This window comes from Staurois parvus, unplaced genomic scaffold (assembly GCF_062004578.1).
Source record: "Staurois parvus isolate SC_StPar_1 unplaced genomic scaffold, SC_StPar_1.0 ptg000720l, whole genome shotgun sequence".
NCBI classification, from domain to species: Eukaryota; Metazoa; Chordata; class Amphibia; order Anura; family Ranidae; genus Staurois; species Staurois parvus.
In genome coordinates this window covers 873962-899457 of record NW_028318516.1, presented here as the reverse complement: position 1 = coordinate 899457, position 25496 = coordinate 873962, and the positions used below count along the sequence as shown (strand labels likewise).

Genomic DNA, 25496 nt, shown 5'->3' with positions numbered 1-25496 from the left:
TGCGAAAAATAAACATCGCACAGGTGATCAAATACCAATGAAAGAAAGCTCTATTTGTATGTAAAAAGGACATAGATTTCATTTGGGTACAGCATTGCATGACTGCGCAATTGTCAGTTGAAATAGTGCAGCACCGAACAGCAAAAACAGGAAGGGGGGTAAATCCTCAGGATGTCCAGTGGTTAAATATATTTTAAAAATATTCTTCCAAAATATATTGACATATACTTTAAATACTGCAATGTTGGTCATATTCAGTATATTTCAAAATATATTTCAATATATATATATATATTGTATGATGTAATGCATTTGTATTACAAAATATAGGAAAAATATTTTTAAAAATACATTTACATATATACTGTATGCCTTTGTAAATTTTAATCTACATTTTTGGAATGCATTTATAAATATATGTAAACATATATGCTAAAATTACTTTTTTATATGTTAAAAAATTTTGAAGAATATATGTTTAATTTATTTTGGAATATATAAAAAACTCATTTTAACATGCAGCATATATATACGGCCAAAATTGTAGTATTTCAAATATATATCAAAATATTGGGAAGAATATTTTTAGAATATATTTAAATATATCTTCCTTCCATGTGGGTATAAAGTCTTTAGCTGTTAATCTTCCCTTCATATACAGATTAATACCTGCTGGAGGGATTTCTGATTTTTTTACCAAACATCTTATCATGAAAATGTTAATTGCTGAAATGGTCAATTGTTTACCACCCTGGTCACCCTGGACAGGACAGTATACTATTGTCCATTGGACCCATTACCATTTCTCTCATTACAGTCACACAGATACAGTTTGCCTTTTAAATAGAATTAGCACCAGAATAGTCCCCATAGTCTATCACTCTTCAGGAATTCCCTTTTAATATGTAAATGGACTTGTCACCAGTCTATGCATGGATATTCAGGAATGTGTGTGTGTATGTATGTATATATATATATATACGTAAACATACATATATGTACACACAGTACAAAGTAAAATTGTTACTTTTGCATGTACTCTTTTTATTTCTTATAAAATTTGTTCCTGTTTATTCATTTTTCCTTTTTTATTATTTATTTCCATTACTTATATAGCGTCATCAATTTACGCAGCTCTTTACATATATATTGTACATTCACATCAGTCCCCACCCCTCAAGGGACATACAATCTAAAGTCCTTAACTTACATTCATATATTAGGGCCAATTTTAGACAGGATTCAATTAACTTGCCAGCTTGTCTTTGGAGTGTGGGAGGAAACCGGAGTCCCAGAGGAAACCCATGCAGGCACAGGGAGAACATGCAAACTCCAGGCAGGTGATGCTGTGGTTGGGATTTGAACCAATCATCCTTGTGCTGCCAGGCAGAAGTGCTAACCATTTAGCCGCTGTGCAAATATTTTTATTAAATGCAACAACAAAAAAAGAGTGAAAATACCATTAAAAATTGTTCCTATTTATTCATTTTTCTTTTTTTTATTAAATGCAACAAAAAATGAATTTGTATGTACTCTCTATTTTTTTTTCAAATTCTTTATTTATAGAGACAATTCCACACTCACAGAGCAGTTCAATATTTCCAGAGTACACAGATTAGAAATGGGTAACATCCCCTATGCAGAAAAGTCATCTTGCAAAATACAGTCAAAGGTATAAACTTTAACACTGTACTCTTTATTTTTAATAAAATGTGTTCCTATTTGTTCATTTTTCTTAGTTTTTTATTGAATTCAACAAAAAAAACACTGTCAGATTTTTTTCTACATCTGTGCACCATTGTGCAGATTTCCCTTTACTTCTTGTGTCAGCCAAACAGGAAGTGAGAGAAAGTTCTTCCAAATTAAGGAAGTTCCTTGGGAACCACCAGAACAAGCGTCCCCATTGGAAGATTTGTCTAGACTAGATTTTTCCCATCTCCCTTCAAGCCAATGATATAGATGAATGCCAAACACCCAACGCAGCATAGAGGGGCTCGGTGAAGGTGGCGGTGAAGGTGTGGAGATGACGGATGGGGTCACACACATAGAAGTAGATTTGCCCGGCCTCATGATCCAGATATACCCGGAATCGTTTACCAAAACACTATAACAGAGCTCGGTCTCATTATCGTCATGCACCACTTTATACCTTTTACCCCTCCTGACCAAAGTCCAGGACACATCATTATATCCAATCAAGGAGTAAAGCCGGCCCTGTCTATACTGTTGTAGCACATCCCGATTCTCCAGTTATTGGATCTATGGACATCTACTTCCCAGTAATGTCTCCCTGAGAAGAAGCTTCGGCTGCCTAAAACTTGATAAAAATCCATAAATCTCTCCTCGGTATATGAGCGATGCCGGCATTCTCTCAACTGGGTTGCAGTCGTCTTGTCAGAAGAGATGCATATATTAATATGAGCTGTGTCCTCATCCAATAAAATGTCTACAGCTTTCTGAATATAGACCCCCCCAATGACACCAGTGATTAGATCTGATAAACCTGTGCTGATCATATGGAAAATCACCCCCACATCCAGATCCCTTCCATCATGTCTCTCTGTGTCCTCCTCATCTCCATCCTCAGTATCACACCAGTCACCTGTGTCTGATTGCTGTAGAACAGTCAATGGATCCATCTTGGGTTGCATCTTCCTGGACAGCTCCTCCATCTTGAATTCCAAGCACTGGATCAGATCATCGATGGGGCTTAAGATCCGCTCTGCCTGCCTGGAGATCTCACGCAGGACTTTCTTCTTCAGGTCTTCCTGACGTCTCCTGAGATCTCTGAACAGGACAGTGACTCTCCCTGTTTCACCATCTGCTTTGTCTTGTACTTTCCCCTGAGTTCCTGCAGACTCTGGACTCTTTTTCTGTTTTCTCTCTTTTATTAATCAGTTTGTGAAGATAGATTGTCATGTTCCTCTTCTTTAAAAAGACTTCCTGCAGTGTCTCCACCTGGTGTCCCTGATGTTCTCCAATTATAAAGCAGGAGGCACAGAAGCAAGTAGAGTCCTCAATGCAGTAATACTCCAGGGTCTTCTTATGGACGGAGCATTTCCTGGTCTCTGGGGTGGTGGTGGGGTCACACAAGACGTGTTCTGGTGACTTGTGGTGGACTCTCAGATGGATGTCACATAGAGAAGCCTCACAATGCAGGCAGGACTTCACAGCAGGTACAGAGGTGTGGACACAGTAAGTACAGGAGACACCGGTCTTCTCTTGATCTTGTGGTGGAGACAGGAAATGCTGAGAGATGTTACTCAGAGTTATAATTGTGTACGGTGAAGGTCTCTCCTGGAACTCTCCCCTGCTGAATATCCTCCGGACTCCTTCTGTGTATCCAACACATGATCGATGCAGACCCGGCAGAAGCTGTGTCCACATTTCAAGATGACAGGATCCGAATAAATGTTCAGGAAGATGGAACAATCCAGCAGAGCTCTCATATCGGAGGACGCCATCGCTGATAGAAGACAGAGAAATCAACAAAGCTCCTTATCTCCAGAACCAATTGTTCAAGTGAGGGAGGTTCCTCCACAGAGCAAGGCTGAGAATTTGTGAGCACAAAGGAAATGCAAAGCTCATAAAACAGCTGAAAGACAACTGGAAAAAAAATCAATGATCCCAAAAAGATAAACAAAACAGTGGAAGCTCAGCCAAGATTGGTTCTCTTTGATCACCCTCCCCCCAGGCCAATTCTCACACTTACACATACCAGTAAAAAGTAGCTTTTTTTTGCTAGAACATTACTCAGAACCCCTAAATATTAGACAGTTTTTGAAAGTGGAGACGCTGGAGATTAAAATATTGGGTGTTGCAATTTTTGTAAGGTGAACTATATTTGCGCTGACATTTTTAAAACACAGTTTTTTTGGGAAAAAAGCACACTTTAATGAATTTTAGTGCACACAGACATAATAGAATGCCCAATTTTTGTGGTAAACTATAAAAGATGATGTTATGCTGAGTAAATAGATACCCAACATGTCACTTTTTACAATTGCACATGTCTGTGGAATGGAGACAAACTACAGTATCTACAAGTCCTCCACAGGCAACACTTTAACAGCCTTTCCAGGTTACCGGCTTGGAGTGACACAGGAGATCTGGTGCTAGAATGATTACGCTCACTCTGATGTTTGCACCGATACCTCACATGTGTGGTGCGATTGCCGCTGCCGTATGCTTGTGAGACTTACATGTGCGTTCGCATTTGTGCGCGAGCATGGGGAGGGTGCTCTAAATTTGTATTATTTTATAATTTATTTAAAATTTTATTTATTAATTTAATATTTTATTATGTATTTTATTTTTTTTAAATACATTGTCCCTTTACATTTTTTCTTTATCGACTTTATTGCTATCACAAGAGATGAACAATATCCCTTGTGTAGCATGGGCCGTGCCAGGTCCTCTTTATGGAGAGCTCTAGGCTCTATTAGACCCCAAATCTCTCGTTAAAATTGAATTTATATTTATTAATTTAATATTTTACTAAGTATTTTATTTTTTAAAAATACATTGTCTCTTTAAATTTTTTTCTTTGATCAACTTTATTGCTATCACAAGAGATGAATAATATCCCTTTTGATATCATAGGTCATGACAGGTCCTCTTCATGGAGATCTCTAGGCTCTATTAGACACCATATCTCTCCGCTGGCCTCCAAAGCATCTGATTAAATGGAGATTGGTTTGTCGGATGCGATATCAGCCAGCAATGGCTTGTGAACCACAAACTGAAACCGGAAGTGACACAATCCTCACCATTTCTGGTTTCCTATATGAGGGGAGGCGGGTATGGATGAACATGCCTCTCCTAAGCACACTGAATGGCGATGATCCCTGGCCCCCCCCCCGATCGCTCAGGAGAGCCCGGTAATGGTGGAAGGAAGCAGCCAGAGGAAGACCCCCATCCACGCTCTGCAAAAGTGTATAGCCGCTCGGATCACTTCTAAAAAGGTGGCCATAGATGGGTGGAAAAATTGCTCAAAAGTTCATTTGAAAGCCTCAGTCATTTGCCTTTCTAAATGTGTTTGGGCTCATATCTATTCTCAAAATGCAAAGATTTATGTCAAACCCCCCTCCCCCGAAATGCTGGAAATGCCCGGAAGGCGACGTGTGTGAAGTCACTTTTGGGTCACCTTCTCTAGCATAGCCAAGCAGCAATGTATGGCATCACAATACATTGAGTGGATCCCAGAGGAGACATTGGGGATATTTTAGAACCCTGCATGTCTCAATAAAGAGAACCTGTCACCTAAAAATCATCACATTAAGGGACTTTGAGTTCCCTATGTAATGAAAAAAAAGTTGTTTTTTTTTTTTTTAAAGTAAAAAATAAAGTTACACCCAAACACACAACATACCCACCAAACAATTTTGAGCCACACATATACACATGTACGAACATAAACGCACATATTATTATTATTATACAGTATTTATAAAGCGCCAATAGTTGGCTCAGCGCTGTACATTACAAAGGGGGACAGAACATGTGACAGAACAATACCAATACAATGCAAAACATGAGGGGATCGAGGGCCCTGCTCTTTGGACCTTACAATCTAGGAGGGAGGGGATAGTGGTACAGGAGGAGATAGCTGTGGGGGATGGAGTGGTAGGAAGAGTGGAGGAGGTCGGTCAAGTTAGCAGGGGGTAGGGTAGGCTTCCCTGAAGAGGTGGGTTTTCAGGGTGCGCCTAAAGGAGAGGAGAGTAGGTGATAATCTGATGGGTTGGGGCAGGGAGTTCCAGAGGATGGGTGACACCCTGGAGAAGTCCTGGAGGCGGGCATGGGAGGAGGAGACCAGGGAACTAGAGAGAAGGAGGTCTTGTGAGGAGCGGAGTGTGCATTCTGGGCGGTACTTGGATATTAGGTCAGTGATGTAGTTCGGGGCAGTATGGTGGACAGCTTTGTACGTCAGTGTTAGGATTCTGAATTTGATCTGTTGCCAATCGGAAGCCAGTGGAGGGATTGGCAGAGGGGGGTGGCGGAAATGGAGATGTTGGAAAGGTGAATGAGTCTGGCAGCCGTATTCAGGATGGACTGAAGCGGGGATAGCCAGCGGCGAGGCAGGCCAGTGAGGAGGGAGTTGCAGTAGTCGAGTTGTGATATGATGAGGGAGTGGATGAGCTGTTTAGTGGTTTCTGGGGTTAGGAACGTGCGGATTTTGGCGATGTTGCGGAGGTGGAGTCTGCATGAGTTTGTTAAAGATTGGACTTGGGGCTGGAAGTATAGGTTGGAGTCCAGAATGACACCAAGTACTCTGGCCTGCGGGGCGGGTTTGATGGTGGCGTTGTTGGATGTGATGGAGAAGTCAATGGGGGGTGGGGTCCGGGCTGGGGGGAATACAAGAGGTTCAGTTTAAGGAAGTGGAGCGACATCCAATCTGATATGTCGCTCAGCAGGTGTGTGATTCGGGCGGAGACCGAGGGGGTGAGGTGGGGGGTTGAGAGATAGATTTGTGGCATAGAGGTGGTAGTTGAAGCCATGAGAGTGTATGAGTTGGCCAAGGGAGGAGGTGTAGATGGAGAAGAGAAGGGGCCCGAGGACAGAGCCTTGAGGGACCCCAACAGAGAGGGGGAGTGAAGGGGAGGTGGTAGCATTATAGGAAATGCTGAAGGAGTGTTGTGACAGGTAGGATGAGAGCCAGGAGAGAGCAGAATCTCTAGGGCCAAAGGAAGTGTAGTTTTTTGAGGAGGAAGGGGTGGTCGACTGTGTCGAAGGCCGCAGAGAGGTCAAGGAGTAGGAGCACTGAATAGTGGCCATTAGCTTTGGCGGTTAGAAGGCCGTTGGAGAGTTTGAGTAAGGCGATTTCGGTGGAGTGTAGGGGACGGAAGCCAGACTGTAGGGAATCGAGGAGGTTGTTGTGGTTGAGGTGAGAGCATAGGCGGGTGTAGACGAGGCGCTCAAGGAGTTTAGATGTAAAGGGGAGCAGGGAGATGGGTCTGAGGTTGTTCGGGTCATTGGGGTCCTGGGAGGGCTTTTTAAGTATGGGGTTGATGTGTGCATGTTTCAGAGGGGAGGGGAAAGTGCCTGAGGAGAGGGAGAGATTGAAGATGTGGGTGACGGAGCGTAGGATGGAGGGGGAGGGAGGTCGTAGGAGTTGTGAGGGGATAGGGTCGAGGGGGCAGGTGGTGAGGCAGGCATCAGAGAGGATCTTGGAGACTTCCTCGATGGTGGTAAGGTCAAAGGTGTGGAGTGTTGGGGGAGCTTCAGTATGAGGAATGTAGGGTGAGGTGGAAGTGGAGGTCAGAGCAGTGGTGGGGCCGTGGGAGAGGGGTGATGAGGGGGTGGCTGAGGGAGGGGAAACGGGGTTGGAGGGAGTTTGAGCAGTGACGAAGTCCCTGCGGGTTATGTCGAGGGGGAGGGGGGATGAGGGGACAGGTTGAGAGGGCGTGTGAGTTGCGGCGATGTCCTTGCGAATTGTGTCAATCTTGCTTTTGAAGTGATTGGCAATCTCAAGGGCGGTGAGTGAGGTGCTGGGTGTGGAGAGAGTAGAGAGTTGAAGGTGGAGAAGAGTCGGCGAGGATTGGAGGAGAGGGTCTTGATGAGGGTCAGGAAGTAGGCTTGTTTGGCTGCGTGGAGGGAGGTGGTGTAGGTGCGGAAGGCAGATTTATAGCGGGTGAAGGCTTGTTGGGATTTGGTTTTGCGCCATAGTCGCTCCAGGGCACGACTGTGTCGTTTGAGGGTTTTGGTGTGATCAGTCTGCCAGGGCTGGAGTGGTCGGGGTCTGATGTTGCGTGTGGTTAAAGGCGCTAGTGAGTCAAGGGCTGTTAACAGCGCGTTGTTGTACTCCGTAGTAGAGTTCAGCAGGGGAGGTAGAGTCAGTGGGCAGGATCCAGGTTTTCGTGATCGCTAGGATGTTGAGGGAGCGGGAAACAAAGAGGTCGTGGATGGTGGCAAGCTTGTTGCACACCGATCGGGCGTTCAGGAGTGCACATGAAAACAGGGGGGGGGAGATTTTAGGGAGCAGGGGGACAGATACTAAGTTGCGGGGGTTGCGGTAGGACGTGGAGGCAGGAGGGTGTTGTGCAGGTGAGGGAGGTGGTGGAGGGCCAGGATTCGGGGAGATGTCCCCCGCGGCTAGGAGGAGGAGAAGGGTGAGAAAGGTGGCATGGGAGCGGGATGTGCAGGAGAAACTACTAGTGGAGTTGTTTGTGTCAGTGTGAGAGTGGAGTAATAGGAGGAGGTGGTGGGTGCCTACATATCAGGGCGCCTACACGTGAACATCGATTTTGATACACGTTACATTCACCGTGCACACTGTAGTGACAGCAATAATTCTAGCGCCAGACCTACTCCATAACGTTAAGCAGATTGGGACTTAGACCCCACGCCCTGAAGAACCCCGAGCTGTGGGTTGCTAGAGACTCTGCCAGGCGGTGCATGACAGATATCCCCCAAATGTCAGGACGGTACAGATATCCCCCAAATGTCAGGATGGTACAGATATCCCCCAAATGTCAGAACGGTACAGATATCCCCCAAATGTCAGGAGGGTACAGATATCCCCCAAATGTCAGAACGGTACAGATATCCCCCAAATGTCAGAACGGTACAGATATCCCCCAAATGTCAGAACGGTACAGATATCCCCCAAATGTCAGAACGGTACAGATATCCCCCAAATGTCAGGACGGTACAAATATCCCCCAAATGTCAGGACGGTACAGATATCCCCCAAATGTCAGGACGGTACAGATATCCCCCAAATGTCAGCACGGTACAGATATCCCCCAAATGTCAGGACAGTACAGATATCCCCCAAATGTCAGCACGGTACAGAAATCCCCCAAATGTCAGGACGGTACAGATATCCCCCAAATGTCAGGATGGTACAGATATCCCCCCAAATGTCAGGACAGTACAGATATCCCCCAAATGTCAGGACAGGACAGATATCCCCCAAATGTCAGAACAGTACAGATATCCCCCAAATGTCAGGACAGTACAGATATCCCCCCAAATGTCAGGACAGTACAGATATCCCCCCAAATGTCAGGACGGTATAGATATCCCCCAAATGTCAGGACAGGACAGATATCCCCCAAATGTCAGTACGGTACAGATATCCCCCAAATGTCAGGACGGTACAGATATCCCCCAAATGTCAGTATGGTACAGATATCCCCCAAATGTCAGGATGGTACAGATATCCCCCAAATGTCAGGACGGTACAGATATCCCCCAAATGTCAGGAGAGGACAGATATCCCCCAAATGTCAGGACAGTACAGATATCCCCCAAATGTCAGGACAGTACAGACATCCCCCAAATGTCAGGACAGTATAGATATCCCCCAAATGTCAGAACAGTACAGATATCCCCCAAATGTCAGGACAGTACAGATATCCCCCAAATGTCAGGACAGTACAGATATCCCCCAAATTACCTCTTTTTGCAAAGTAGACAGTCCGACGTATTTCATAAGAGGCGTGGCAAGTTTTTTGAAGTTGTAATTTTTTGTCATATTTTTTAAAAAAATGAAAAAAAATAAAAAAAATTATTTGCACTATTTATTTTTTTACATACTGTCACCAGTGCAGTATAGTGTCATCATATAACTGGCATAGCGGTGATCAGGGACACTGACTGGTGACAGTATGAACAAAAAAAATTATACTTTTTTTATTTTTTTTATTAGTTTTAATTTTTTATTACACTTTTTTTATTTTTTTTAGATTTTTTTCATATTTCACTATGACCAAAGTAGTACAATATTACCATAGTAACGTTGTACTACTTTGGGGAAGTGATCTATATATATATTTTTTTTACACAATTTGCTTATAGCAAAGAATTACTTTGCTATAAGCAAACATTTACCTGAATGAAATCGATTCATTCAGGGTTTTTTTGTGCTTAGCTGTGATTTGGCCACAGCTAATCACATGACACAGCTGGGCTGTGATTGGCCCAGCTTGTGCATGTGATCACTGTGACCATTCACAGCTAGACACACTTGTATACAATGGATGGCGTGAAAGGAAGCCATCCATTGCATACAACTATCATGTGACCTGCTGTGATTGGTCACAGCAGGTCACATGGTACTGGCAAAGGAGCACATATCTGTTATCGGCCGTGTCCGAGGTACACGGCTGGTGACAGACCACACCACAGCGTGGCCTTGCGGGCATGCGCAATACACTCTCCGGGAAGGACGCCTTATGGTGTCCACCCGGAGGGACGAGTTATTCGCCTGGCCACCATCTGGCTATAGGTTGGGCGGCAACGTGTTAATCTGGAGGGAATGATCTCAGTGGAAAGAGTGTCTTGAGTGGGGGAGGGGTGACAACACTAGGGAGAGAGTGTCCTCAGAAGGGGAGGGGGAAAGGTGTCCCCAGTGCAGAAAAGGAGAGAGAGGGGTGTCATCAGAGGAGGAAAAGAGAGGAAGGGAGTATTCTCAGTGGAGAGGGTGTTTTTACTGGAGGAAGGGTGTCCTCTGTGGGGGGAGAGGGTGTTCTTAGTGGAAGAGGGGAAGGGTTTTTTTTGGGTAAATGACACCAGATCAAAGTCCTCCTGAGAAGTTCCTAAAAAAAAAACTGTCTTGTCTATGTAAAAAAGATAACTTTAGCTGAATATTAGAAAGCACAGTGTATTCCAAGGTGGCTAGGAGGTAAACTGACCCCAACTTTGTTTGCCTACAAGGAGGAGGACAATGGTCTGTTTGCCTACAGGGAGGAGTTCAATGGTCTGTTTACACAAGTCCTAAACAAAAGCTCCATTGTTCTCCAGTTTCATTTCTCCAGAAGGAAGAAGCTGCTCTGGCTGTACAGATCACACAGGTGGAGTCTACACTGCAGTCTGCATTGTCAGCCGAGCAGCTGAAGGAGTCCAACATCTAAACGTCTACTAATCAGGCGTACTCTTGGAGCACCACCTACACAAGACTCACCTCGTCCATCTAGACTGCTCACTAGAGCTTCTTCTACAGCCTCTGACCCATCACTTCCCTCCTATGCTGGAGGCACTTTATTAGGATCTATAGAGGGACAACACCCACCTCGTATTGTACATCGGAATCAAGGAAACAGCAGAGATCCGGCCACAGGGGAGGTAGGAAACATCAACGCTGCAACAAGGGATCTCCCACTCATCCAACCATCCCAACAGATGATTCATCAACAGAAATAGACGGAATTCTCACCTTCTCCTCAGCTGGACTGACATCGGGGAAGATGGACCTTCTGGGGAAAGGTTTGGGCTTTAGCCCTAAAGGTATCATGAAGAAGTTTTTGTTGGCACAGGACTTGTATAGATGTTTCAGGAATATTAGATTGAAGGTACATTATTCTTGGAGAGGCGATATTGAGGGATCATCTGTAGTCACACCACTGAGTAGGTCTGTCTGAGGTTTACAGATAAAATGGAAGTTTCCACCACCCACTACATATTCAGCAGCAGAAATGTTTCTTCATTTGGATGATAAAGATGGTGACGTATGACAGTCTATAATCAGGAACTCTGGGGTCATATCCTAATAATGGGACCATTGAGGAGAAAGGTGCATTGCCATCATTAGCAGCAAGGTGAGATATAACATTGAAGCCAGCTGATAAGGGGGGATGGGTGGTCATTATGGACACAGCATGTGATGACAATGAGACACTGGAGAGTGCAAAGTCTGGTGCAGCTCTGCATAGGAACCAATCAGCTTCCAGGTTTTTTGTCAAAGCTTCATTGAACAAGCTGAAGTCAGAACCTGATTGGCTCCCATGCACAGCTGCCCCAGATTTTGCACACTCCAGTTTTAGTAAATCAGCCCCATTGTGTCCATCTGAGATGGTTTGTGCCAGATCCCGGGTTGTGAGTTCCATTCAGTACAATGTCTTTGAGTTCTCTTGCTAGTTGACTGCCCCCTTGTTAGTTGAGGTGTTTGTAGTCATAGAGGTGTTGGGTCATGATGGAATGATGTTGTGTCAGGTGAATGGTAGGCTCTGACCTGGTTTTATCTGCCAGCTCTGTGTTGATTCGCTGAGTTTTATATTGTTTATTATGTTCATCCTTGGAATGTCCATCCTTAAATCTGATGAGGCCAATATGGCGGTCAGAGCAGCCGCATGACCCAGAGCTCCGGTCGCCCCCAAACTCCATCTAACTCCCACCAGCTAAACTGACTTAACAGCGGCCACCCCGACCCTCCTTGACCCCCCCTGTACCTGGAGAGGGAGTGGTGCCACGTGATCCACCACTGTGCCCTATCCGCCACCTCTGCCACGCTGGTCCCATCACCACGTGGCCCGAATCTCTGCCGCTGCCGCCATGCTGGTCTCATCACCACACGGCCCGGTTCTTTGCCGCCGCCGTCACCGCTGGCCACATCCAAGCTCCTCGGGCCCTAGACACACCAGGAGAGGGGAAGCCACCGCCCTCTAAGAAGTGAAGCCGCCGCCCAAGCCTCCACGGTGCCTGTCCCTGCAGCCCTGGCCCGGCCTCCCGAATCCACCGGCCCTCCAGACAAACCACCCACAACCTGATTAGCTGCACACAAGCAGCCTGCATATAAGCTACCGCCGGGTAGCAGCAGGCAGGGGGCAAGCATTGGTGCCCCCCAGCCCTACCTCTGCCACCAGGACCCTATAACTGCCCAGGACTAGTGCAGCACTCCAGCACCCAGCCTCGCATGGCCTGCTGTGGCCCACCAAGGCGCACCCCCCATGACACCTACAGGGAGCCTGCATGGCAGCACCACCACCCGCACGGCCACCACCACCAAAACGGGCCACTGAGAACCAGGACGCCTCCTCTCCAGCCAGAGGGGTTAAAGACACTTCCACCACCCCCACCCTGTGAGGGAAATCCACCACCACCAAAATGGACAGGGTAAGCCACCACCACCAACTCAGCACCCCTGCTCCCCACCATGTGCTACAAAGCCGCCCCCGTGCCCCACCACCGCACAACCCCATGGCCCATCATGTGAGCCTGCCATGCGGCCTACAGCACATGCCGGGCCCTACAACACCTAAAGGTGCCAGACCCTGCCGCTCCCACAGACGCCTGACCCTACGGCACCCACTAACGCTGGCACACAGCGCCCACAAGCACAATTGAGAGAAGGCAAAACTGCCATCACCTCCGGGATGCTGCCACACCGCCGTTTTTCTCCACAATGAGGGGAAGCTGCCATCACCCCCAACAAAGCTGCCACCACAAACCCAGGGGATACCACTAGAACCTAGAGGGCCACAGGAGCACACAAGGCTCCAAGGAAACCACAGTCAACCCACACACCAGCACCAGCACCCTGGGACTTCCACCTGGACCCTGAACCCTGCCAAGCATGTCTCCGCAGGAGCACACGCAAGTTGCAGCCACACATCACTCCTGACCTGATCACCCTGACAGCACTCACACCGACCCCAACCCAGCTCAACCCAAAGGACAAGTAACAGCCGCACAATGATCCAGATCCGTCCACCCAGGGACTACTCACACCAACCCCCATCTCTGCTCGACCTAAAGACACGAACCCTTGATGTAAGACACCACAACAAGAGACCCCACTGCTCACCAGACTGTCTACAATCAAGCGCCCCTGGAAACCATCCACCCTCACCCATTCCCCCTCCTTACTCCCCTACTACCCAGCTACTAGAAGCCACAGCAACAAGATACGCCACTGCACACTGGACTATCGACAGCCAAGCCTCCCACCACTCCTATCTGCCACCCTTAAATGCCTCTTCCACTCCTTCTCATATTCCTCTCCTCCGTTCCCAAAATCTATTCTCTATATCACTCTGCTCCTCCCAGACAATTGTATATTGTGTCCTCACTGCTTCCTTCGCCCCTCTACGGCACCCACCACCTCCTCCTAACACTCCACCCTCCCACAGACCCGAACACCTCCACTGGCAGATTTGCTCACTCCTGTACATCCCGCTCCGATGCCACCTTTCTCACCCTTCTCCTCCAAACCTCCGGGAACATCTCCCCGAACTCTGGCCCTCCACCACCTCGCTCACCCACACAGCACCCTCCCACTTCCACGTCCTGCCGCAACCATCGCAACTTAGTATCTGTCCCCCTGCTTCCTAAAACCACCCCCCCCCCCATTTTCATGCGCACTCCTGAACGCCCGATCGGTGTGCAACAAGCTCACCACCATCCATGACCTCTTTATTTCCCACTCCCTCAACCTCCCAGCGATCACGGAAACCTGGGTCCAGGCCACTGACTCTACCTCCCCTGCTGCGCTCTGCTATGGAGGTCTCACCTGGACCCACTCACCCAGGCCCAACTGTCATAAAGGTGGTGGGGTTGGTCTGCTCCTGTCACCACAGAGCACCTTCCGAGTCCTCCCAAACCCCCCCTCTCTATCCTTCTCCTCCTTCCAGGCCCACTGCATCCAACTATTCTCTCCTACCCCCCTGAAGGTTGCTGTTATCCACCGGCCTCCTGAACCTCTATCCTGCTTCCTGGATGACTTTTCCTCCTTGTTACCATTCTTCCTCTCCTCCGAGCTACCCACCATCATCCTTGGGGATTTCAACATCCCTGTCAACGTTGACAACCCGTCCACATCCCATCTCTTCCACTTAACCTCCTCCTTTGCACTTGCACAGTGTGTACAATCCACCACCCACTCTGACGGAAATATCCTGGACCTTGTCTTCTCCAACCGCTGTGCTCCCCACAACCTCACAAACTCCCCCTTCCCTCTCTCTGACCACAACCTGATTACCTTCTCTATCTCCTCGTCCTCCAGTGCCTACCCCTCCAAATGTCTTACCACCACCAGTTGCAACCTCTGCAACCTTAACCCTGCCCCCCTCCACTCTGCAGCTGATCAACTCCACGACAGCATCCTCCCCCTGTCCTGCCCCGACTTGGCTATGACTGCCTATAACAACACGCTATCAACAGCCCTTGACTTACTAGTGCCTTTAACCACACAAAACATCAGACCCCGACCGCTCCAGCCCTGGCAGAATGATCACACTAAATCTCTCAAATGATGCAGTCATGCCCTGGAGTGACTATGGCACAAAACCAGATCCCAACAAGCCTTCTCCCGCTATAAATCTGCCTTCCACACCTACACCTCCTCCCTCCACTCCGCCAAACAAGCCTACTTCCTGACCCTCATCAAGGCCCTCTCCTCCCATCCTCGCCGACTCTTCTCCACATTTAACTTCCTACTCTCTCTGCCCCCACCTCCACCCAGTTCCTCACTCACTGCCCTTGAGATTAGTGCAATTACTTCAAAAACAAGATTGACACTATTCACAAGGACATTGCCGCAGCTCACACTCCCTCCAAACCTTCGACCTTACTACCATCGAGGAGGTCTCCAAAGTCTTCACTGATGCCCACCTCACCACCTGCCCCCTTGACCCTATCCCCTCACAACTCCTACAACCTCCCTCCTCCTCCATACTACACTCCCTCACCCACATCTTTAATCTCTCCCTCTCTTCCGGCACATTCCTCTCCCCTCTGAAGCATGCACACATCACCCCCATACTTAAAAAACCCTCTCTGGATCCCAATGACCTGAACAACCTCAGACTCATCTCCCTGCTTCCACTCACATCCAAACTCCTCGAGCGCTTTGTCTACACTTGCCTAAGCTCTCACCTCAACGACAACAACCTCCTTGATCCCCTACAGTCCAGCTTCTGCCCCATACACTCCACCAAAACTGCCCTATTCAAACTCTCCAACGACCTCCTAACAGCCAAATCCAATGGCCACTATTCTGTACTCCTACTCCTGGACCTCTCCGCAGCCTTCGACACAGTTGACCACCCCCTCCTCCTCAAAAAACTACACTCCCTCGGCCTCAGAGATTCTGCTCTCTCCTGGCTCTCATCCTACCTATCACAATGCTCTTTCAGCGTTACCTATAATGCTACCACCTCCCCCTCACTCCCCCTCTCTGTTGGGGTCCCCCAAGGCTCTGTCCTTGGGCCCCTTCTCTTCTCCATCTATACCTCCTCCCTGGGCCAACTCATACACTCTCACAGCTTCAACTACCACCTCTATGCCGATGACACACAAATCTCTCTACCCCCTCAGTCTCTATCCAAATCACCAACCTACTGAACGACGTATCAGACTGGATGTCACTCTATTTCCTTAAATTGAACCTCTCCAAAACCGAGCTCCTTGTCTTCCCCCAACCCACACACCACCCCCTACTGACTTCTCCATCACATCCAAAAATTCCACTATCAGACCCGCCCCGCAGACCAGAGTACTTGGTGTCATTCTGGACTCCAACCTTTCCTTTCAGCCCCATGTCCAATCATTAACAAAGTCGTGCCGACTCCACTTCCGCAACATCGCCAAAATATGCACGTTTCCAACCCCTGAAACCACTAAACAGCTCATCCACTCCCTCATCATATCAAAACTCGACTACTGCAACTCCCTCCTCACTGGCCTGCCTCGCCACAGGCTATCCCCCTTTCAGTCTATCCTGAATTTGGCAGCCAGACTCATTCACCTTACCAACCTCTCCGTTTCCGCCACCCCCCTCTGCCAATCCCTCCACTGGCTTCCGATTGCGCAATGGATCAAATTCAAAATCCTAACACTGACGTACAAAGCTGTCCATAATACCACCCCAAACTACATCATACATACACCTAATATCCAAGTATCACCCTTCACGCACTCTCTGCTGCTCTCAAGACCTCCTTCTCTCTAGTTTCCTGGTCTCCTCCTCCCATGCCCACCTCCAGGATTTCTCCAGGGTGTCACCCATCCTCTGGAACGCCCTTCCCCAACCCATCACACTATCACCTACCCTCCTCTCCTTTTGGCATGCCCTGAAAACCCACCTCTTCAGGGAAGCCTACCCCACCCCCTGCTAATCTTTCTACCTCCTCCACTCTTCCTACCATTCCATCCCCCACAGCTACAGTATCTTCTGTACCACTTTCCCCTCCCTCCTAGATTGTAAGCTCCAAGGAGCAGGGCCCCCTCATGTATCACATTATATTGTGTTGTATTGTTACTGTTTTGTTTGTTGCTTGTTCTGTCCCCCTTTGTAATGTACAGCGCTGAGCGAACTGTTGGCGCTTTATAAATTCTGTATAATACTAATAATTAGGGAGGACAGTATGATGTTGGAGTGAGGACATTTTTGTTGTGCGGTCTCTGTTAGTTGTAATAGTTTATTCTCAGAGGCTTCCTTTTGTCCCTGGAGGATGTTTGGGTCGGTGTGTATGATGATATGTTTGGGTCGGTGTGTATGATGATATGTTTGGGTCGGTGTGTATGATGATATGTTTGGGTCGGTGTGTATGATGATATGTTTGGGTCGGTGTGTATGATGATACGTTTGGGTCGGTGTGTATGATGATATGTTTGGGTCGGTGTGTATGATGATATGTTTGGGTCGGTGTGTATGATGATATGTTTGGGTCGGTGTGTATGATGATACGTTTGGGTCGGTGTGTATGATGATATGTTTGGGTCTGTGTGTATGATGATATGTTTGGGTCGGTGTGTATGATGATATGTTTGGGTCGGTGTGTATGATGATATGTTTGGGTCGGTGTGTATGATGATACGTTTGGGTCGGTGTGTATGATGATATGTTTGGGTCGGTGTGTATGATGATATGTTTGGGTCGGTGTGTATGATGATACGTTTGGGTCGGTGTGTATGATGATATGTTTGGGTCGGTGTGTATGATGATACGTTTGGGTCGGTGTGTATGATGATATGTTTGGGTCGGTGTGTATGATGATACGTTTGGGTCGGTGTGTATGATGATATGTTTGGGTCGGTGTGTATGATGATACGTTTGGGTCGGTGTGTATGATGATATGTTTGGGTCGGTGTGTATGATGATATGTTTGGGTCGGTGTGTATGATGATATGTTTGGGTCGGTGTGTATGATGATATGTTTGGGGTCGGTGAAATACGGATCATTGATGACTCCTATCGCTTGTTCAGTTGTTGAACTTGAATTTTGTTGTCTCTTGTTCCTGGGAAGAGCCGTTTGGTGTTTAGATATTTCCCATTGGAGTCTATTATTAACAAAAAATATCCGGAATTTGTTGCCTGTTCTTGTGGTTTGATGATTGTTTGTTTGTAGGGATGGGCTTCATGTTCGACTTGAACCTAAGTTTGATTTGAACATGGCCGTTCGTGTGTTCGGCAAACAGAAACGGTACGGGCATTCAGTGGGCTGTTTACCCTGACAGTGCATTGTGATTGGACAAAGCAATGCACCTAACCACAAGTCAGGTGTAATACTTTGACCAATCACAGTGTGTGGTGATGTCACAAGGGGGCGGGGTATATAAAAACTGTTGTCATGGGCACAGCTGTCAGCCAGGAGCCAGCATCGCAAGCGGAGCTTTTTCCCCCCTTTTTTGGGTAGCGGTGGTGGTGGCATCGTGATTGATGTTGGATCTACTTTGGGGGACATTTTTTAAAATGTTTATTTTTAATAAAGGACTTGTCAAAGACTGTCTCCTATCATTTTTTACACTACACTTTTTTTGTGAATGGGTAGCAGTATCATATACAGCCTACTCATTCACATAGGCGGGGGGGTGGGATCTTGAGGCCCCCTTGTTAAAGGGGGTTTCCATATTCCAATAAGCCCCCAGGCTGCAGACCCCCACAACCTCAGGCTACGGTTGTGGGAAAGAGGCCCTTGTCCCCATCAATATGTGGACAAGCACCCCCCCATGTTGAGGGCATGTGGCCTGGTATGGTTCAGGAGAGGGGGTGCTCGCCTCCTGATATGGATTTTTGGGGGACCCCCATACCATTTTTAAAAAAATGATTGGCATAGAGGGTTCCTCTCAAAATTCATACCAGTCTCAAAGTGCTTGGTGTGGATGAGAGGGGGGACAACAAGTTTTTTTTTTTTTTAATTGTTGGGCAATGCTGACAATTCTTTTGACATTCAGCTGTCGGCAGGAAACCCCACTGACACCAGGAACATGAATGAGTGTCTCACTACTAAAATACTGCGTGACTTCATCACATAACTCATGCCGGATATTAGTAACTGAGCGGGATCTTCATACTCAGATGTGGTAAGACACCTCTCAGTCCTTCATGTTTGACATTCACTGTAGAACATTCTGTAGGTTCGGATGTTTGACCGCGACCTGAACAGGGGGGGTGTTCGGCCATCACTATTTGTGGTCTCAGGATTAGTAGAGTTGTCTTGGCTATTGCTGGTCTTTGTCTCGTTACATTTCGGAAGCTGATTGGTCTCACCGGTCTGTTGTTCCTTGATGGGTACTTTGTATAAATCATCCTCTTTGATTCTCTTTCCTGATTGTTGAGCTCCATTTGTATCTTTGGTGTCATTATCTCTTCCCTCAGTTGAGGGTTTTCTTGTTGTAATTATTACATTTTAGATCGAATTTCTAGGATAGATCTGGGGGGGTGTTTGTGTTTTTAGCTCTTCTCTAAGCTGCTTATTTACATTTTCTCACCTGTCTTTGACATTTTTCTTTTAATTGAACAAAGTCTCTCCCTAGCTGAGATTAAGCTTGTAATTTTTGGATTTTTAGATGCACTTTCTGAACGTACCTGCAAATCGAATCCAAACATTCTGGTTATCAACTCATACTCCCACCAGGCATGGATTGAGCAGGTGAACCCCATAATAATACATGAAAACCTAACTTCTCCTAGGAGACTTATGGCTCTCTGGCAGAACTGGCTGGATACTCCGGTACTCACTCCCCATATTTCATTTGTCATAGATTTTTATAGGTTTAACTTTTTTAGGCCCCTAAAAATGGACCAGCCAATTGTACCCTACTAAATGGTAACTACATTGGAGGCCGATACTTGGTGTATGATCCTGTAGACACAGGCCTACTTGAATGGTGTCAGCTATCTATGTCTATACTGGAGAGAGTTACTTGCCATGTACAGGTGAATTGTTCTACGTTGCTTCTTTTTTCTCTTTTCATTTGTTTATAGAAAGTAAAAGTGACACCAGAGACAAAGCAAGTTATTGTTCTGTATGATCTGTAACATTGCCACAACTGCTTATACATTAGAATGTATGACTCCATTGTCTGGGCTGAATGTTGGATATACTGTGTGCACTTAAAAACTTAAACAATACAATTTAGTTTAATTTAAAAAAAAATATTATATATATATATATACAAATGATGATGTACATATGCTTTCTATATATATAACACAGGTGTCAAACACCTGTATCCAGATCCTGCCCTCTAGGTTATTCCATGTAGCCCTTGCACCTCTCCTGCAGGTACCCCCTTGTCTCCTCCTCCACCATGTCTCAGCAGTCGGCAGCAGAGAGGAGAAAATAACTCCTCTTCCAAATCCTGTACTTCTCAGTGCAGCTGCAGCATCCCCTCATCTCCGCCTCCCTTGGTCTCAGCATTCAGCAGACTCTGGTAATTGACTCCACTCCTCCTCTGGTCCTCCTCCAGACCCTGCACTTTCTGCTTTCCAGCTCTGCCCCCAAAGGAGGTGCACGGTGATGTTAGGGTGGGTGTGGGGTTCTTGGCATCTGATGTAATGGGGGGGTGAGGTGCTCTGGACATCTAGTCTTACAGTTACAACTGGCCCTTTGAGGACAACCATAATGCTGACACAGCCTGCGATGATATATAAGATATATTTAATAATGACCATTAAAAATAAAAACCAACTTTAGCCCTTTTATATAGAATTCTGATTTTTATTTTTTTTGTACAGGTGGATTGATGAGCCACGTTTTTGGTCATGCTGGTCTTCGTGAATACAACTCAGTCACATGGGAAACCAAACGTCTGGGTGTTGTAATTGACTGAAAGTTTGTATCGCAGTTCACTGGAGGAGTCACACAGGACACAAGTCATATCCGTGTTCTAAATGTCTTAAGTGCTTTGGGTCCTCTTCAACACTGATCCAACCTCAGAGGATAACAAGAGAAAAATCATTTCAGTGTTCTGGAAGTGACAATTGCTTTACAGTAAAGTCCAACCCATGTATACATAAGAGGAGTCATTTCAAGCTATTTCTTGTTTGAAACGTGACAAAGATTTTACAATGGAGGCAAAACATATCGCACACAAGAAGGTTCACTCTGGAGAGAAGCCATATCAGTGTTCTGAATGTGACAAAGCTTTTACATGGAAGTCATATCTTATCAGACACCAGAAGGTTCACACTGGAGAGAAGTCATATCAATGTTCTGAATGTGACAAAGCTTTTGCACATAAGTCAAGTCTTAACACACACCAGAGGATTCACACTGGAGAGAAGCCATATCAGTGTTCTGAATGTGACAAAGCTTTTTTAACCAAGAAAAAGCTTATCATACACCAGAGGGTTCACACTGGAGAGAAGTCATATCAGTGTTCTGAATGTGACAAAGCTTTTGCACATAAGTCAAGTCTTAACACACACCAGAGGATTCACACTGGAGAGAAGCCATATCAGTGTTCTGAATGTGACAAAGCTTTTTTAACCAAGAAAAAGCTTATCATACACCAGAGGGTTCACACTGGAGAGAAGTCATATCAGTGTTCTGAATGTGGCAAAGCTTTTACACAGAAGTCATATCTTATCACACACCAGAGGATTCACACTGGAGAGAAGTCATATCAGTGTTCTGAATGTGACAAAGCTTTTACACAGAAGTCAAATCTTACCACACACCAGAGGATTCACACTGGAGAGAAGCCATATCAGTGTTCTGAGTGTGACAAAGCTTTTGCACATAAGTCAGATCTTATCATACACCAGAGGGTTCACACTGGAGAGAAGTCATATCAGTGTTCTGAATGTGGCAAAGCTTTTACACAGAAGTCATATCTTATCACACACCAGAGGATTCACACTGGAGAGAAGTCATATCAGTGTTCTGAATGTGACAAAGCTTTTACACAGAAGTCAAATCTTACCACACACCAGAGGATTCACACTGGAGAGAAGTCATATCAGTGTTCTGAATGTGACAAAGCTTTTGCACATAAGTCATATCTTATCACACACCAGAGGGTTCACACTGGAGAGATGCCATATCAATGTTCTGAATGTGACAAAGCTTTTGCACATAAGTCAGATCTTATCATACACCAGAGGATTCACACTGGAGAGAAACCACATCAGTGTTCTGAATGTGATAAAACTTTTAGACAGAAGTCAGTTCTCATAGCACACCAGAGGGTCCACACTGGAGAGATGCCATATCAGTGTTCTGAATGTGACAAAGCTTTTACAGGTAAGGCCGGGCTAATCTATCACCAGAGGATTCACAAGCTTGAGCTACATAGAGGAAACTCCAGAAGAAGGGGCAATATTAAAGAAGTCACAGCTGTCCCATTAGGCTCACAGGCCCAATGTCTTCCCACAAACTAGGGAAGACATGATGCTACTTAAAAAAAAAAAACTTTGAACAAACAGGACTCTAATGATCAGATTCATTGGGTTTAGTGCTTATGTCCATCAGGAACACATCTAGAAGGCCTGTGAATATTTCACCTTTGGACATTTCTTCAGACAAGCAGCAATGACTGAACTGTATTCTTCATCATTCTCATCTTTATCCTTTTTTATGGAGCATTGACTGAACATGTAATGCATTTTCATCATTCACTAACTGAGCTATGTTCCCATGTGTTTTCTTCATTGCCAGAATCTGACCAACCAATACATGACCAACAATGCCTCAGTACCAGAGTCTAGGATGGGGTCCAATGGCTTCTTGCCATGCCTCTGAAACCTCATTAGGAGAGTCCATTCCAGGTTCTTTTGAGAACTGATACATCATAAGCTAGGCTTGAGGGTTCCAGCTAAGCCCACCTTGTCCACACCTCCCATTACATGTTCCACCTCCTCTCCCATGATCAATGCCTCCTTTCCATGTTCCATCTCCTCTCATGGATGACAGCTTTGCAGGCAGGTCTGTAGCTGAGATACCAGCCAGATAGAGGTCTCTGGTTAGAGAGTAACTTCTTAAGCTGGTGTAGGCCTTCCAACACGGAGTTAATGCTGTTTTAGGGGACATATTCAACAGTATCACCTACTCCCAGCTGACCACTTATGTTTCATCTGGTTTTCTCAAAAGGGATTCTATCAGGTGATGATTGGATGTCCTTGTTATCTTTTTTTTTTGTCCAGCTATTGCTCATCTCCATAAACTATTCACACAGTACAACTGCAAGAGATCTGAACTTACAAAGTGCTAAGTGTGCGGTCATATTCCTACCACTTCTTCTGGGAGACTGAAATTCCTCTTATTGGGGTTCACCTTAATGACTCTGAATGAACGGATCCCTTTTTGGGGCAAAGTTAGCAAAGAGCACTAATTATTCCTGGAAATGCTAAGACATCGGCACTAAAGTGTAACAATGGGCAAAATCAATAATTACGTAAATGGTGCAATCTGTCATTAGCATAAACGTTTTATGTTTTTCCAAGTCTCCCCTCGTAATATTTTTATTACCTGTTGACCCTCCCAGTAGATCTGTTTTTTTCTGCTTCATGTAGAAGGCCAAGCTATTTGGCAAAAATTAAAGTTGGGGGGTAGGAAACACCATATAACACTGCTGGGGGTGCTTACAACTGTCATCTTCCATTCATATGGGGGGGTTGAACCTTATAGAAATCCTGTTGCTGTAACTGCTGTAGAAGCGTTAGCTGGAGTTGGACTTTACTTGTTGTGTGTCTTACTTATAATCTATCTAAGACTTCCCTGTACAGGGTGACAACGCTGCTGTGTAATGTTCCTGCAGAAAGATCAGGGTTGTCACCCTGTTACAGAAGGTGGGGAAATAACAGATCTACAGACAGGACCAACAGCTGATACAACTATGTTGCAGAGGGAACTCTGGGAATGCTAATGACAGATTGCATTACACATTCAGTTAGCAGACTTCCTGCTGTTGGTCTTCTGTTTGAATTGTGTTCTGATATTTACTGTCCTGCTGTAAAAGGTGTAAATGATTGCCCACATGTTTCCTGTATAGCAGGGACTACAACCTCATATCAGGAATAGTAGGATGGGTACTTACTCAAGGGGGTCACCTTTTTGGGTTTGGAAGAAACATTTAATTCCATTAATGGCACCGACAAGGGGAGTCTCATTTACTTCACTAACAATAGGAGAGCCAATCACAGGCCAGTAACATTTCATGGTTTCTCACTGTAATTGCAGAATGTTTAATCCCCATTGGTCCAATGGATTCCTAGTCCTTCAAGATAACATTTGCTTCTTTTGTGGAAGGAGCGCCCTAAAATGTCTTCCCTTCAATTCCACCCATAGCTGTACTTGAGGTTATGTTGCCCCTCCCCCATATCTGTAAGGGAAAGCCTCAATTTCTTCCAATATTCCCCTGGCCTTCCAGTGAGAAGAAACATTTTCTATGGATTGGAGATGCTTTATGCAGTGAGCCCTTCATAGACGGGATGGGGAATCTAAGATAAGTAAGATGAACCGGTGTACTGGAGTCACGGATCAGATAACCAATGACACCATTGATGTTATAGCAGAGCTGACAGCAGAAGTGGCTCCACCACCTAAGGTGGTGTCACAGAACTGCTTGGCAGCTGACTATCTCTTGGCAGACCAAGGTGGAGTCTACAAACTGGTGTCAGATGGAGAGTGTTGTACATTTATATTAGATAATGAGGATCTCAGAAGGGGATATCTACACAAGGTAAAGGAGTTCCAACAGGAACCTGGGTGGGAGGAGGTGGGATCCAATGTTTGGGTGGGTTTAGTTGGAACCTGGTTGAGTAATATGGTGGGTTTGCTTCTTAAGCCATTAGTTGCTACCATAGTTTTGATTTTGAAATGTTATATATTGCTGTATTTTCTTTCACTGCCAGAGTTTATTTTGCTTTTGTTTTTAGTTAAATTCACATTTCAGGCCATATGATTAGTTAAACCCCAAACATTTCTTTTATTATCTGAAAGCAGAGACTCTGGAGAATATAATGGTGGTAGCTGCCATTTTTCATGTCACAGAATATTAGTACAGCTGTTTATCAAATTTTTTTTCTGTAAAAAAAGATAATGTTAGTGCACAAAGAACACAATATATGACCCAATTTGTTTGGTGAAATATAAAATATGGGGTTGTCATCAAGTATATAGATACCAAACATGTCAAACTTTACAAACTGTGCGTACTTGTGAAATGGTGACAAACTTCAGTACCAAAAATTGTTCAAAGGTGACGCTTTAAGAGCCTTTATAGGTTATCAGTTCAGATAGTTACCCGTGAACGATGGCCTCAGAATGATTGTTCTCACTCTCGCTTGTGCAATGATATGTAAAATGTGTCGTATAATTTGTTTTGTGTGTTTTTAAATTTTTATAGGGTTTAATTTTTTTTCAACTCTTTTTTCACATAACATGGCTTCTGTCATATAGGGGGTTGATAGCTCCCTGTGATACATATTTCTGGTCACAGGTCCTTTTTAAAGAGACATCAGAACATTATTAGACCCCCAATGTCACCTCTGTACCCCAAGAAAGATGTTCAAGCACAGATCATGCCTAATCAGCTCCTTCCCAAACCAT

The 25496-nt window shown here is 45.7% G+C and overlaps 1 protein-coding gene and 1 pseudogene across 1 annotated transcript in view; one reads left to right on the top strand and one right to left on the bottom strand.

Annotated features, from left to right (window-relative positions):
• Positions 1-25496, top strand: part of LOC149445466 (uncharacterized) — a 109113-nt gene that overhangs the window by 44580 nt on the left and 39037 nt on the right. The window contains exon 2 of the mRNA XM_089653772.1: positions 21174-21715. Coding sequence (XP_089509898.1) covers positions 21174-21715 — 542 coding nt within the window. The remainder of the gene's footprint in view (positions 1-21173; positions 21716-25496) is intronic.
• On the bottom strand, positions 1943-3464 carry LOC149445467 (E3 ubiquitin/ISG15 ligase TRIM25-like; annotated as a pseudogene).